At 39.0% G+C, this 17,026-nt stretch overlaps 1 protein-coding gene across 1 annotated transcript in view; it reads left to right on the top strand.

Annotated features, from left to right (window-relative positions):
* The window catches only part of satb1b (SATB homeobox 1b), a 71,704-nt gene that overhangs the window by 29,303 nt on the left and 25,375 nt on the right, over positions 1-17,026 (top strand). Inside the window, exons 6-9 of the mRNA XM_030158528.1 lie at positions 2,486-2,979; positions 6,818-7,030; positions 11,232-11,303; positions 11,915-12,070. Coding sequence (XP_030014388.1) covers positions 2,486-2,979; positions 6,818-7,030; positions 11,232-11,303; positions 11,915-12,070 — 935 coding nt within the window. The remainder of the gene's footprint in view (positions 1-2,485; positions 2,980-6,817; positions 7,031-11,231; positions 11,304-11,914; positions 12,071-17,026) is intronic.

Raw genomic sequence — 17,026 nt, 5'->3', positions numbered from 1 at the left:
GTTTGCTTACAGTTAAGAAACAGGCAGCTTGAACACACGATTATTGTGGGTATTTTTGGAAAACATCCATGCACTTAATCTTTCATCTGCTGAAAAATTCAGCTTGTTGAAGACACCCCCCCACCCTCATCGCCATAAAAGCAATTTACGCTTTTCACAATCCCTATGATGCTGTTCTGTGGGATGTGGAGGCCGCAACACACTTCTAAGGTGTTAATGTTGCCATCCGTAAGAAATCTTAAATTCTGCCCCCTCACTCACTCACTTAGTGAACTGACGCGAAAAGCCTTGGCATATGTGAATTTCTTTAAAAAGAGGAGGAACCCTGAACACATTCAGCTCCAAATGCTCATTCATTTCACTGTGGCTAGTACGTTGAATGTTAAATCATTGTTTTCATCATCTGAGTACATAATTTTAAACCATCTTAAAATATTCCATCTCAGCCGTTATAGACGTAAAGATTTGGCAAAGCAAGACATGCAACAAAACAAACTCCAAGGCTGGGTTTCACCACCAAGGATTAATTTTTAAATCTCATTAAATCAGGGTTTAACATTAAATTACATTGCACCAAACTTTAAAACCAGCATGGAATGAAGATTAAGTTTACATCTCTTTTTAGTTTTTACTCTAAATACAGATTACATTTAAATCTTTCTGAACCAGAAGTTTAAACTTGATCCGGCTTCAACATTAGATTTGAGGAGGTTTAACTTTTAAAATAGCTGCCTTTTTGAGGTCGATTGAGGAAAATAATGAAGTTAATTGACATCATGTATATCTCTGCTTTTGTCCTGCTGCTTATTATTATTATTATTATTATTATTATTATTATTATTATTATTATTATTATTATTTGCTTCAAAATTTTCCTTAAGGGAAAGAAATTAGAGCTTTTCTGCTAAGAGTACGCTAACTAGCTAGCGACTTTGTAGGTATGATTTGATTTTTTGTAAGAAACTTGGCTCAAATCAATTGTTTTACTCAACCATTTTTTTCATGTTTTATTTTAACTGTTATTTGGCTATAGTGCTCATTTATTCAGCTCACAGGTTTGTCTTCAAAGTGAAAAAGTTAAAAGCCTCTTTAGCAAGTAATTAGGTTTAGTCTAAATAGTGACTTTTAGCCAGATTTGAACTATTGATTAGAAACATCCTCCTTCAGTAGTGACAGTACGCAAATTAATCGTAAATAATTTATTAATTTGTTTTAATTTAGGTTATCAATCATCTCTGTATTGATTAAACTCCATTTTATTTCAGCATCAGCATCAATTTCAGCATAAACTTTTGTAAGTGTGCAACAGTGTGCATCTGTTTTTACTCATTTGAAACTTGGTTTACCTTCATTAGACCCAGTCTTGGATTAAATTAAGCCTTGTTGGTGAACCCCTGCCCAAACTGTTGTGAAATAACACCACGTGATTTTATTTTTTAAAATATTTTTATTTTTTCCCATATAGACGGCTTACTTCCGTTTGGTCAGTCTTGGTCAGCCCTGATTACACATTAATTACTCATCCTCTCATTGATACCAAGGTCAGCCCTCCATAAAATGTGATATTACCAAGCTTATGTTCCTTATTTTAGAATTAAGGATGCAAATAGTGAATCCGATTTATCAGCAGTGCTGATCAGCCACATACACACACATGTGAGCCCTGTACTTCCATGTACACACACTCCACTGTCTGTCCCAGATTGTTTTTTCACATGATGAGGCCACAGACGTTCTGAACTTAATTTTGAAGGCATGGACTGTGCAAGACATAGGTCAAACACAATGAGGCTCTTATCTGTCTTTTCCATCTTTTTCTTTTTTTAAACTGCTCGTTGGCCGATCAGCTGTGTCATTTCCAATCAGCGAGGAAAGTGGCTAAGGAAAAGAACACACTGACACTCAGCTGCTGGGTTTTTTTGTTTGTCAAATGTGATTACAGTATGTTCTGCAATATTGTCCCTTTAGATTGTGGAAAAGTTTCCATTCCCCAGTAAGGAGCACCTTTTTTCTTTTTTTTTTCCCTCTTTACACAAATGTAAATGTAAGTGTTTTTATTTCAAGTTTACATTGTGTAAGTCGGTGTTTCAAGTTTTAAATTAATTTTTGAGGTGGACCTGTAAGTACAATATGTAATATCACAGGGGTGTGGAAAACTGAAGACACTGGTGCACAACGACATAGTGGAAGCAAGAAGTATCAAGTGCCCAGCATATAAATGTAGCATAAAAATTTATATTTTAGATTCCAGCTTGTTTACTTTTGACAATGTTGGAGAACAGTGGAAGATGTCAATTTAAGGAACTTTTTTTTTTTTTTAACCATATTCAACTGTGCACTTTGACCTTGTAAAAAATGACTGGTAAATACACATGGCCATGCTTTTGTTTTGTTTTTTTTTCCTTTCAATGTTCATAGCCACTTGGTAGATTTGAATCCACTTCTAACATCCTCTCTCTCTTTGCTTTTCTTCTTTCTCTTCCAGCGGAGATGGACGGCTTGTCGGACCTCTCCCCTCCCGGCTCCAACCACAACCACCTGGGATTCTCCCAGCAGCAGCAGCCCATCCCTGGCAGCACAGCAGAGCAGACTCCTTCCTCACCGGTTCCTCCACTGCCTCATGCTCCGCCTCCTCATGGCGGCCAGACAGGCGGCCGGCAGCCTCAGCTTCCCGGTCTGCACCACCCGGGCTTGGTGTCCACGCCCATCAGCCCCCAGCTGGTCAACCAGCAGCTTGTGATGGCCCAAATCCTCAACCAGCAGTACGCAGTGAACCGGCTGCTGGCACAGCAGTCCCTGTCGCAGCAGTACCTCAACCACCCTCCTGTCAACCGCAGCTCCCACACCAAGCCCCTGGAGCCACAGGTGGCATCCAACACTGACGTGTCCTCCGAGATTTACCAGTGGGTTAGAGATGAGCTGAAGAGGGCAGGCATCTCACAGGCCGTCTTCGCCCGTGTGGCCTTCAACAGGACACAGGTGAGAAGGGATCACAAATGACCTGGAAAAAAAGAGGGTTTCCAAAAAGAAGTGAAGGGTAAATAAACTAGGCTGTTTAGTGTTGACAGCAGGTGGTGCTGTAGTCTATGTGGCCATAAGACGTAGAGTAGAAGAAGCCAGACTGACTTGTATTTAAAGTGGGTTTGATGTTTTTTTCATGGATAAAGATGAAGAAAATGTTGGTCTCCTTAACATCTCACACCACCTGTTGTACTACTAGCCTTTTTTTTTTTTTTTTTTTTATTTTTTATATTTTTAGGAATATTTCCGAAGGTGTTTCCCTGTCCAAAAACCACCTCAAGCCATTTCCATCAAATATGTTGATGAAAACTAATTTTTTGACCAGTCCATTGTTAACAGGAATAAGGTTTATTCTTATTCCAGAAATACAAAACTAAACTTTTGTTTTTATGCACTGTAAAGTGCCCAAAATTATAAATCTATAACACAATTACAAAAGCAGTTAGAGGAGTAAAACTGTTAATAATTGACACAGTGTCATGACTTAAAAATTGTTCTGGAAGGAGGATTTTGTCTTTTTGAGTGGGCTTGTATAGGCCGACGTGCAGCCAAGTCATTGTTAATTTTACTTATTTTACTTATTTGGTAATTTCAAAGAAACAGGTGATCTACAGCTGTAATGGCAATGACAGTGAATCAGTACAGAAGCAATTAGGCAATATTAATTAATGACATAGTAGGAGGAAGAGTTGTCATGTTGTCCATAGCTGCACAATCACTTGGACTTCCATGAAAACTATTTTTTGTCTTTACCAATGAGCTAAAAGTTTGAAGTTTTCAAACATCCCAGCTCTTCTGTCCATTCCATTCCCAAACATCCGGTTTCAGAAGGAAATATCTGACATTAAGGAAGTCATGAAAATATTCCATGGCTTCCTTGATACTATGAAAAGTCTGTTTGTTGCATTTCAAGCTGTTAAAGCTCATTCATAATTCTAGTACCTCCACCCCAGTCTTACTGACAGGCTCTGATGTGACAGACCTGGGCTCATTCTGGTAGAGTGCGTTCGCTCCCTGCTCAAATATGTGGTTTCACTTGATAGTCCCACACACAAAGACGGCAGCGATAATGTCTGAAGATGTACTGTGGCGCGGGGGGGGGTTACAGATGAGGTGAACGGCAAACCTCATTACTACTGCAATCACTTTGAAGTGTATGAAACTGGAAAAAAAGCTACAAGTGATAAAGATCTATTGAAATTGGAACGTACAGCAGCAGCCCCCACCCCCTTTAAAAAAATAAATAAATATGTGTATTACATAGTAGAAGCAGACAGACAGACAGCGGTGCAGCCTGGCAAGCTCCTGCACAAACACATTCTTATCTGTGGCTGATATGAGGAATTAGCCCAATGCATCACTGGAGAATTTGCCTTTAGAGAATTATTTATTAGGCATGTGTGCATGTGTGCTTTTCTTTTTTTCATGTCTTAATAAAAGGAGAAAATGGGGGAGGGTTTTACATAAAGGGGCTGTTGTCGATACAGGAGGTGAATCAGACAAGGTAGAGGAGGAGGAGCTGAGAATTTTTTTTTTAGAGGTAAAAACTGATTGAGAAGATAAACAGAAGGACTGATAGTGAAGAATGATAAGCATGTACACACTGAAGAATGCAGACAGACAGTAAAGTCTAAATGCCACTAATCTGTCTCTGAACATTTGTGTACATTTCTGTACAGTCCCCATAAAAACATCAGCGTGCATCTGATTTCATGTGCGTGCTTGTCGGAATACCTCAGAGAGCAACACATTCAACCACATATAGATGCATAGAATATTCAATAGACATCAATTATTTGCAGCATTCTTTGTTTGCCGATGGGACTTTTCCTCTTAAAAATAAATAAATAAATAAATTAAACAACAAAAATAAATAAATAAACGGGAGCATGTTTTCTCCATCACCTTGTTTTATTACCAAATCACACCTATTGATGGTGAGGGAAGCGAAAGCGATGGTTTACACAGTGTGTGGCCACGAGCTGATGAAAAGGCCCAATCACACGTCTCTGATAATGGAGTCATCGTAGACTCATAATGATGGAATTGAGCGCTATTGAAAAGTAAACAGAGGATACACTGATTACCCCGCCGTACAAGACTTGTACATCTCAGCTGTATGGTTTTCCTTTTTTTAATCTGCAAGCGCTTATCTAAAGTACTGTACAGCTCAAAGAAAATGTCCAAGAAAATGTACTATCAAAGTGGTCCGGGCAGTGTGGTTGAATGAAGTAGTTTTGCTGTAATCACCTGAGGAATTGAAGACAAAGGCCTCTTTAGTGAGAAAAGAAGGAAAGCGGAGACTGAAAAACAAGTAGATGTGGGCAGAGGATCATACACCCATGTTTGTAATCATTTGAAATGTAGATCAATATGTGAGTTAATGGTGTAATTCAGAAAAATAATAATATAAAAACAAAAGTTTAAATATTTCCCTTGAAAATGAGGACATTTCATTTTAGCCTCGGGTCAATTTTCTGTATGTAGAACCAAATCACAACAAAAACCCTCTTAAGGTATTTAGCGCACCATAAGGTCAATACAAAAACACACAACAAATCCATCAAGAGCCAACAGTAGAATTTGACAGTAGAAAGGAAAATGAAACCTCTGTCATTTGTCTTCTGCCTTACATTAGGGACAAACAGACACATGAAGTAATTTGTCTAATGAGCAGAGTCCTTTATTAGGTCGTACAGCTCTACTGGACTGTTGATATAGTGCAGATCCATGTTATTAATGTGAACATTGAAGTTATTAAGTTTGGAAACAGCAGTAGGATCAGAGCTGAAACAATTAATCGACTTTAATTGATTAAAAAAAACGTTTTCCTGAATCAAAGCTTTGTTTCCTTAATTTTGCTGCCCCTAAACATTGGTTCCACTGTTGTGTTTCACACGGACACTTATTGTGATGCACATGATGCCAGGATCAACACAAACAACATGGAGTGTAGCTAAAAAGAGACGAGGACAAAAAGGCAGAAAATGTCATATGTTCACTTTTCTACATTGGAACCATCACTTACTCCATTAAACTTTTAATCTTTCACATAACATTTGTCTTTATTTTTTTCAGTTGTTATGTTAGTTCAGTCTTAAGTTGTTAGAAAGTTAGATACAAATGTGTTGAAGACGGCCGAGCACATATTGTTTGTTGGTGTCATTCAACTTATTTGTTGTTGTTTATATCTATAGATGTTTTTATATATACTTTCATACTGTTATTGTTGTTATTACTATATAGATATTTTTTTATATATCCGTTTACTTTTATACTTGTTGTGGTTGTTTCAGCTGGTTCTGGAATAAACAAGAAGTTGTTTGACATTTTCACATTTTTAATATTATTTCTTTTGCCTGTTCAAATAAGTGTTTAATCAAATCTAATCAAGGACAATAATCGCTAGATTAATTAATTACAAAAATAATGGATAGCTGCTGCTCAAAGTAGAATATGACAGAAAAGGCCACTGTCTGTGATTGACTGAGATGTTATGGTGATGGATCTTCAGATGTCCGCAGTCAGGTAAACCTGGCTGCACTGAAACACTGGAGTATGAAACTGCATCAGTGAAATAGTATTAGTTTTCAGTTTAAGGAGGTACCAGAGCGCCACATTTCCACTGTCATTACAGTCTCAGTTTTCACTTAAGGCTTTCTCTCACAGGCTTATTTAAGAATTCTCTAATGTGATTATTCCTCTTCTCTCTTCACCACCTCTCCTTGTACCTTTCTCTCCTTTTGCTCTGCTGTTTTCCCCCTACGCCCACCCCCCACCCCACTCCATCATGCAGGGGTTGCTCTCTGAGATCCTACGTAAGGAGGAGGACCCCAAGACTGCATCCCAGTCTCTGCTGGTCAACCTGCGTGCCATGCAGAACTTCCTGCAGCTGCCAGAAGCAGAACGTGATCGCATCTACCAAGAGGAGAGGGAGCGCAGCCTGACGGCCGCGTCGGCCATGGCCTCCGCCCCCCTCATCAGTACCCCCCCCAGCAGGCCTGTACAGGTACCACCCTGCATGCTTCTGTTCTTAACCCTGGTTTACTGCACTGGGCTGGGTATCCATGCTTGAGCTGATACCTTGGCTTTATTCCTTGATGCCTTCTCAATAACTATTTTATAATAGGTAATAAAAAAAAATATATTAATGATACTCATTATAGTTCTAGATGAATGTTTAGTTTTGTTTTTTAGCTCCTTGGCATTTATACTTTCAGCACTTTCATAAAAAATCTAAACATATTTACCACCATGTGGTTGAATTTAAGTTGGCTGTTACAATTCTTTAGTTTTTTGTTTCAGCACTCTGGCATTTTACTTCAAAGCAGTTTTACAGAACAGAAACTGAACTTATTAGCCATGGCTTGAAGTTTTCTGTTATAATACTAGTAAAAAAGAATGTATAAAACCGTGCATATCTCATGCACATACTCTATTGCATGATGTAGTGACATTGCTATGCAAACCTTCCAACTTCATTAATGTTAATTTATAGCAATAACATTACAGAACCAATGAGTGGCTTTAAGTCTTTTTATACTGATATAGCATCTGTGTTAAGTTAGTATGCTTGAACCTGCAGGCGTGTTTATGTGTATTTTTGCCTCTTGGGCAATGACATTATAATAACTTAAAAGCATACCAACTGAGCAGTAATTCTGGTTTTACACAGACACTTAGCCAAACACAAAACACAATATTGAAAATCATTTGTTATGAGAAGTTAAAAAATAGTTTTGGTTCATTGTGAAACTGATGGGATGTATTAAGCTGTGGCATCTAGGGTCATATGACCACCACTGTTTTAGATCTTTACTCCTCCAATATTGAAATTCATACTTAATATTGAGGTATTTTTCTGTACTCAGTAGACTCAAAATATTATGGTCAGTGTCTGCATTTGTTTATCTACGCTGCTACTGAGTTTTTAATAGTATCAGTACCGTTGGGAGCATAACCCAAGTTAAAGGTTAATGTCAGATCTGAAATCAGCCCTTTGTAGTTTAGAGTATATCAGACTGTAAGAACATGCTGCAAGTACTCATTATTGTATTCATGTGATGACAGTGAGTATGGATACAAGCACCACCCAAGCACATTGCCTCGTTCCACACCTCTCATTCCCATCTATTGCATCAGGCAGCAACCTCTGTGGGAACATGAGGAATAACAAGCCAATTTGTTCCAACAGTGTACTCAGTAGAGAACATACTTTACATTCCCCCTGCATGTAAATGAGTTCTGCATCATCCCCACCTTCACCACACAGGTGAGAATGGTGCACAAATGACGGATAATTTTTTGTGCTAATTTGACCTTTTACCATCCATTAGGCAGCATTAACAGCCCTCCCATTTTCAAAATAAAGCTCTGTGAGTGATAATAAGCTCTGTGGAAGATCAAACATCATTTCCTCTCCTTGTCAGTTTCTTCGTAAATCACAAACTAGCTACTTATCCACCGACTGAATCGCATTTTTTCTCCCTTTACCACAAATCAGTGGCCATCATTTGAAGTTATGTGGCAGCTCTGCACCACTTAAGCCCATTTGAGGTGTGGTCATCTGTATCTGGGAGGTGAGAGATGTGGACAAAGACCGTCATTGTCCTGTCCTGTCCTCAGTGAAGAGGTGAGGAGATGAAAAGAAAGAGTTAGAGAAGTTCCTCGAAGGCCACCCACCTCTAAAATGGAGCCTTCTCTTTAAATGGCTCAGTGTGATCACAGTTACTGTGTTTTAAAAACTGTGAGGGCATCATTCTGAAGCAGCGGTGCTGAACCTAAACAGGGCCACTTTGCAGAACACGGCTTATTCTCACAATCAGACACTGTGTCACAGATTCAAACCAAGGAAAGTCAGAGAAACTGAAAATCTGTCCCTATGAATGTCTTGTGATTTAACAAAAAAAAAAAAAAAAAGAAAAACCTGGAAGGCTTGCAATCCAACTGTTTGTGTTTTCTTTAGCATCTCGGAAGCTAAAATAAATATCTGAAGTTTTGAACCAGAGTTGTAAGCAGTTATAACAGGATCCTAATACCATCACATGATACATACCAACCTGAAGCCCCTGCATGCAACTGAGAGCTGTAACGCCTTTGTTTTTTTCATAATGCAGTTTTTAGACTGAAATGAACATACAAAGAATCCTCTTACAAAGAATACATAGATAAGAGGTTTTTGAATATGCAGTTTGTACATTACAAATTATTAAAAAAAAAAACAAAAAAAAAAAAAATTACATTTGGTAAAATGTATAGCCCAGCAGATGATGACTCCAAAAACCTCAGGATCAGAATAAACTACTAGATAAATGTTGAGTCATTAACACAGAAGTCATACAAATGTTAAAAGCTAAATAAAACTAATTACAACTCTACTAATGTGTAGATTTAGCTTTAAACTTGTTGTGTAAAATGGAAAAAAAACAAAAACCTAAGTATCCATAAAAAGATTTACATTCTAGATGTGTATTCACATCCGTTTTTTTTTTTTTTGTTTGTTTGTTTGTTTGTTTGTTTTTTTTAAATCCTGAATTCAGAACACACACTCAACAAGTGTATAAACTGTCTCGTGTCTTTTGTAAATTGTCTGGTCAAGTGTTTAATCTGAAAATTAAAAGTGTAACCACAGCATCAAACGATGTAAATGTCACATGACTTGCAAAATGGAGACGTATAGCTTATATGATAGCTTTTCACTATGATGTTCCAAAGTTTGATTTGACACCAGCTTATGTTTGAAGCCAGTTTTGCTTTTTATTTTTTTATTTTTATTTTTTTTTTAATTTTTTGTGGAAAAAACAACTGTATCAGCGACCTGTATCAGCTGACGCAGCTTAGTATGACTATGATTCATTAATTTTTTTTTTTTTTTTTAATTGCAGGGCCCCTTGTCATTTCACTTTTGCACCATGTTAAATTTAGTGCCTGTTTTTACCATCTGAATAAAAATAATAATGATAAAATATTACAGCAACAACATGGTTGTGTTGTCATTGGTGCTTGGATCCTTTAAAATAGCATAACTTGAGGTTGAGATTTCAGACTGGGACTCCTCAGTATTGCTGAACCTGGTCATAAAATTTTGAGTAAATGTGTATATATTTGTAAGGTAGCAATATGACTAATGAATCCTACATGCTACACCATCTGTAACTAACAGGAGCAAAAAGCCTCCGGGTTGCACTTTAAATTTGTCTCCTATTATTTCAAAGGGTTGCTGGCTCAAAAGTACAATAACTTGAGGTCTGATATACTTCGCCCGTATGACTTAAGCCCATTGACATTTATCATGTAGACCTGCTCCTACACAAGGCAGTTCTCACACACCCCCACAAACACACACACACGTTGTTGGTTCGCACACTCATACACCTGGCCATCTGCCAGCCTCTCCTATGGAGCAATGCGGTGTGAATTTAAGCACATAAATCAGCCAGGGTGGCAATTGAGTCCGAGACAGAGGAGGCTTTTTATTGGCCTCATAAAAACAGATGCAGAGGTATGTTTCTTTCACGTGTGCTGATGGGTCTGCTCGACTCCCCAAAGCCAGTTAGTGCACGTCCCAGCCTTAACAATTAGCTCGACATGGTAACCTACCGCTCTGGCTGACAAGTCAAGTTGTCATAAAACCACCCTCCCCACCCCCTGGTGTTCCCACATTCCAGTTCCACCTTAAATTTGAGGATTATCTGAATGTTTTGAATGTATTTATTAGGTGTCTAGACGACAGCTAGAATATATACCATAAATAGAAGGTGACTTATGAGCACACAGTGTTGTGTGGTAGTGACAGTTGGTATTATGGTTTCTTTGAACGTATTCACACCCCTGTATTTTTTCCCTGTCAATGTCTCCTTTCACTGATGGAATGATTCATATGCTAATAGTTCTTGGCTAATGCTTTTATTAGGATACTTGTTACCTTGTCAAAGGATTTTTGTCAAGACGCAGCAAGCCGGTGAATGAGGATGTTTCAGTTTCACTTAACTTGCATTTATTTTTTAATCTTCAGCTTTATAAATGAATAACACCATTTAGTCCAGCTCATCTGAGTGTGCGGTGTTGTACATGGGTCATATCTATACTCCACTGTGTGTGTGACTGTTCATGCATGAGCATGTTTTTAGCCCAGTCCCATCCCACTCCTTTTATTTTTCCTCACGTGAGCCTGAACAAACATGATTGTGTTGTGTTTTTTGACACTGCAGCCCTGGAGGGAAGACGGTAACAGCGTAAGGCCTGAGGACTGGAATCCCAGAATCCCCGTGGGCATTTCCCCTGTGAGCAAATAACTACACCCAACTCACTTCCCCACCATGACCAACCTGAAAACACAAATACTGTTGATCATCTTAAAACACTCACTAGGTTGCCGGTAAAGAATATACAAATGCATTGAGCAGATAACAGAATTAGGAGATGTGACATCTGTTAAGTGCAAAGTCAGTTTTTGACAGCCAGAGACAGTAGGGCTGTATATGGGTGAGCATCTGGCGATTTGATCTGTATGATGATGCAGGGCTCAAAAATTCTGTTTATTATGGAGCCCTAAATAAGGAGATATATAATGATTTTTTTTTTTTTTTTTTGGTGTGATTTTTGGAAAGCTGTCTTAGGATAAAGAACGCATTACCATCAATATCAATACTTTTTTTAATACTTGAAACAGAAAGATATACATTCAAATTGTTTATATGCCAAACAGCCACATCTGGCCTTCAACATATATATTGTTTTAACCGTAACTTAGACTCAAACACTTTGGAAAAGTATTGTTGGACACTGAGGTTTCCATAGACTGTACTTCACACATGTTGTGTTGCCTTGTATCCCATTGTTTTGGATGTTTAGGATCATCTTCAGCCTCTTTTCCTTCTATCTGTTTGACCAGGTGAAGCCATCCCCTCTGCCCAGCGAGTGGAACGGCAAGACAGAGAGCTGTGTCATTAACATCAACTCCACCATCTACGACGAGATCCAGCAAGAGATGAAAAGGGCCAAGGTTTCCCAGGCCCTCTTTGCCAAGGTGGCTGCCTCCAAGAGTCAGGTATGTACCATTAGACAAACACACAACACTCAGTAAAAACGAGGGTTTCTAAAATCTAGTCGTCTGAAACCCAATCATCTGAACTTTAGGCCTTAAAATGTCTTAAATATGATTTTGACAGAAAAGTAGCAGACAGACAGCAGACAGAAAATTGGATTTACTTCTTGGTTGAAGGCTGTTAAAAATAACAAATATGAATTCTGCACAACTCTCAAATTACAAACTTTGTATAATGGCATTTGTCAAAACCGGACTTAAAGGCAGCAAAGAGAAGTCCACACATGACCAGTCGAGCTTGATATTTATTTCAGTCAAACATAAAATAAATAAAGATACAAGTGACCAGTAATGTTAACAATGTAGTGTTTGTGGATGAGTGGAAGCAACTAATAGAAAAACATGAAAGTACCAGGAAACATCTTCTATCATCCAGTATTGTTCTGTATTTACATCAGTCCAGCCTCAGCAAAAATAGGTATTAAATTGCAGTCATGAAAAAAAGTCTTAAAAACCGTGAAAAAAGCTAAGAGCACAGGTTACTATTAGCAAAGCACTGATTCCCAAAAAGTCAGCCGATCCTTCTGAGAGGGAAAAGAGCATGAAGTTCAGTATATGTGGCTGAATATCAAGGTTCTTTATTTGCTGCAGTACTGATTCTAAACGATACATACTTCTTCAGAACCAATTTCCCATTTAACCAAAAAGACAATAAGGTGTATAGACATTCAAATTTTCAACTGAGAAAATCTCATTTTGCAAGTGAAAGATTAAAATGAGCCATTATTCTTTAGAACACAGCATGTACGGTGTGAGAAGTCAGTTACAGTTATCAGTGTGTTGTTTCTTAATGGTACACATGATATTTGTTCAGAAGCTGCATATGTAATGAGTATGAGACCAGTGGAGAGGAGAATGGAAAAGAGGCTGAGTCAAAGTAGAGATGTTGTCCTTAGCCTCTCTGTTATTTTTGAGCCTTTTCAAATCGAACAGCATCAATTCAATTCAATTCAACTTTATTTGTATAGCCCAATATCACAACAAGGTTATCTCAAAGGGCTTTACAGAGGCAGTTGGAGTAAACAACAGTCAAATAAACAGCAAGAAAATGAGTAGTGTCCAGGGCATCCCCCGTCCTTAGACCCTCCTTCTCGGCAAGGAAAAACTCAAAACCCAGTGGGAAAAGGGAGAAACCTCGGGGAGAACCACAGTGAAGAAGAGATCCACTCCCATGGACGGACAGGCTATAGATGCACCAGGACTGATGGACGTCCATTTGCAGATGTAGTTCTAGTCTGCAAGGATGCAGTAGGATCACATTGGAGCCATGTTGAAACTGAGGTAGTTTAGGTTGTTTTTCAGCTACAACATAGTTACTATACAATGTTCCCTTTCAGAGGAAGTCTAATATCAGCATTACACATCTTTTATAAGTCTAACCGTTTATTAGATGGTCGGGTGACCTGGTGGAGAATAAACCCTCTATTATATTGAGTTATTCAGTTTTAAACAGACTGTGGCAATCAAAAGAAAATAACTAAAGGCAATAGCTGACTTCCAGATACCCTTAGGAAACTGATGCACTTCACACATTACATAAATTTGCAATAAAATGCATATAGATCTCTTACTCCCATGGTCACAGAATGTGTGAACTGTCTTTGCAGGTGTTTGGGTTTGAATAACAGCACAAACAGTAAAATATTTGTTAAAGGTAAGAAAAAAAAAAGGAGAAATTCAGCTTAGCATGCCTCATGACTGATAATTTATCACCATAATGACATGTGTTGTCTTATTGCGGGTTTGGAGTTTAGCAGCCGACACTGTTTCAACACCAAACAAACCTGTTTATATTAGCCTCGCTGGCTAAGACGAAGGGGGCCCCCTGTTATCTTCTCCCAGAGAATGCTTGCACAATACCAGCTTGTGTATGTACTGGGGAAAAAAAAGAGAGAGAGAGAAAACACACCGCTAGTTTATCTCTTTATTAAAAGGAATTTTCAAATGCAGCACTTAGGAGTTCTTATTAAAGGTTTTGCCTGTCTGAGGCAAAGTTGGGGAAGATTTCCACAATTGTGCTTGATGAAGAAGATGGGAGGGGTAATAGATCACCAAGGGCGGAATAATCTGGAAATATCTGCAAAGGCTTTATTTTTTTTCTTGCTGATTAGGATGATTATACCCTCAGATAGCTTTGTTTTACCAAATTGCAGTTTGATGCACAAACCACTGTTTTTGTTAAGGAGTTCAAAGAGTCCTTGGAAGGATGGAGAAAGAGAAAGGGAGGTGTGTGTGTTGGGGAGGTGTGTGTGCGTAGGGGGGGCAGTCACAGTATTAACTCACTCTTCTTCTCAAATGATCGTTTGTCTGGGAACAGGTTTCCACCGTGCCTTCGCCGCCTCCTCTCCCCTCCCTTCCTGTTCTTCTTTCTGCCTTCCTTGCCTCCTCTACCTCTCTCTCACCCCCCCCCCCCTCGATTTCTGCCTCTCTTTCACGTTTTCATTCATGGCAGGCGGGTGTGAATGTGAATTGAGCAGCAGATAAGAAGTGTGCTAATTATGCCTGTGAAAGGGGGCCTGGGAGAGCACTTATCTCTGGCTCCATCTCGTAATGGGCGCTCGGCGGGCAGCTGGTCTCCCCCCTTTACGAACCCAGCCGGCATTGCCACAGCTACCAGCACCACCGGGCCAGAGGCTGCTGCTCCTGCACCATCCAGACCTATGATGACCCAAAAATGACTCAAAAATCCAATGCCCACAAGACAATTTTTTTGTTTTGTTTCCCTAAAGTATAATTTCAAATCATTCTCCTCTTTTCCTTTTCATAAAATGTGGAATTAGATCAGATTTGGAAAATTATTTTTGATTCTTTGGGGCTTTTTAAAAGACAGAGTTCTAATGTTTTGGATGTTACTTTACATATTTCACATCATTCTCAAAGTAAAGGTAGTCTTTGTCTTTGGATCTTCTGCTCTGTTGACAATAGAAACACAAAATTGACTCTTGGTGGAATGGCATAGACTTGATGGAGGCTCAGTTACATGCCAACCAACAGTAGGAATAGAAAGACCAAATAAGTAATTAGATTATATTTTCAGCTGGAAAAAGCTGATTTTTATTTTATGTTTTTCCCCAAGTGTCAAACATCTCTAACCCTGTTAGATGCGTTTTGAAGTAAACATGTAAGCAACGAACACCTTGAAAGACAAATAATTAAATATGATTTAAGCATGCACACTATGAGGAATTAGGAAATTAATTTAGATGGCTATAGGAATAAAGTCTGATTTGCCCTCTTCCATTTGAAATATTTTCTTCTAAATTCCACAAAAACATTTCATGAAGGAAAAAAAAAACAGAAGAACAAGTACCTTATGCTGTAACTTTATTCTCTTAGGTTTCGCTTAAGTTTTATTTCTTTATTCAGCCCTTTGTTGTATATTGTTGTATTCTATTTTTTTAGTGTGTTCCTTGATGCACCGTAGTTTTGCCATTTCAGTCTTCTGTATGTGTTGTACATATGGCAAAGCTGACAATAAAAGCTGACTTTGATATTAAAGTGATCTCAGTCAGTAATGCCAAGTATGTATGTCAGTAACTGGGAAGCCTAGTGTTAACCAGAGACGACTAACATAGACAAGTCCTCTTTGTAGAAAAACATCCCAATGTATGTTTAATGTGCGGAAAATGTAAGAAATTGCCATAAAATTCTAGAAAGTTGCTTTAAATAATGGTACTTTGTTTAGCCAGTCACTTCCTCCCAAAACATCTGAACACACCTTGAACCAATGAAATGATCACTTATGTTACCGTTTTCCAAATCAGGTTGGTCACTGTAAATTGTCCATAAGCTGATTACAGCTTGAATCTTTCAGCACCAACAGACATTTAAACGACCTGGTCTGTGTCGCTGCACAGCTTTATGTCCAGTGAGGATAAAGGGGGAACAAAATGAGTGCCATCCAATGGTGGAGCTCAGCGCCATGGCAGTAGGGGCGGCTGGTGCTGAGGTTGGGAGTGATGAGGATGGAGGATGGGCCAGATTGGCAGCACGCCCATATGGGGTTCTGGGAAATAATAAGAGGGGGTGGGGAAAAGGCCTCATCACAGAGGCTGGCACTGGACTGTCAGCTCGGCGTGCTGTTCGCCCTCCGCCTCTGACGACCTGCTCGGGATTTCCCACCATGCTTATGCAGACACAGGATCAGGTGATGTTAGTAGTGAAGTGAGCATTTGTGTCTTTGGAGTCAAATAATAGGGGAATGATGGGAGTTATGAGAAGAGGTGGAGCTGTTAAAAAGAAAAGGGGGAAGAATTGAAGGTCTGAGTGGAGAAGAGGCAAACAGGAGCTGGTTGGTGCACCGTCCATATCGACAGTAAACGGCTGTGCATCAGATAAAGCTTTATATGCTGTACATTTGAATATGTGCACTGGGCTTGGACTGTGTGTCTTGGTGTGTATGTTTGTTACGGGGGTTCCTGGAACGCTGCCATCCTGTCCCCTCCTCAGGCTCGTAACCACAGCAGGCCACTGCCAGCCCTTAACTCGCACCCACCAACCCCCACCCATATTCAATGTTGCATTTCAATCACCCTTTTACTGCCACATATTCAGCATATAAGCACAGTGCAGTGAATCTAACCCAAGATGTATTACTTTGTCAGATTTACAGCCCCTGTTCATTTCAAGTCTGAGCATACATATTATTTTTGAAGTCATCCATGCAGCTACTCTGATTTATTAGAGCAGATATTAACTTTATTGTGATAAAATCAAAATCATTATTCTTGATCTGTTCCTCGGTGATTCAGACTGATCGAATGCTCCAAGAATGCTTCATCTCCATTTAGCTTCAGGAGGCTTGGAGAAAGCAACTGGTTTGGATCCAGAGATTACACTGCCAGAAGTAGGTAGTATCAGTCAACAGTCCATTTCATTTTTGCCTGCAGAGGTGCATAC

This window comes from Sphaeramia orbicularis, chromosome 16, assembly GCF_902148855.1.
Source record: "Sphaeramia orbicularis chromosome 16, fSphaOr1.1, whole genome shotgun sequence".
Lineage (NCBI taxonomy): Eukaryota > Metazoa > Chordata > Actinopteri > Kurtiformes > Apogonidae > Sphaeramia > Sphaeramia orbicularis.
The sequence above is the reverse complement of the archived record's forward strand: the minus strand, read 5'-3'. Positions and strand labels throughout refer to the sequence as shown.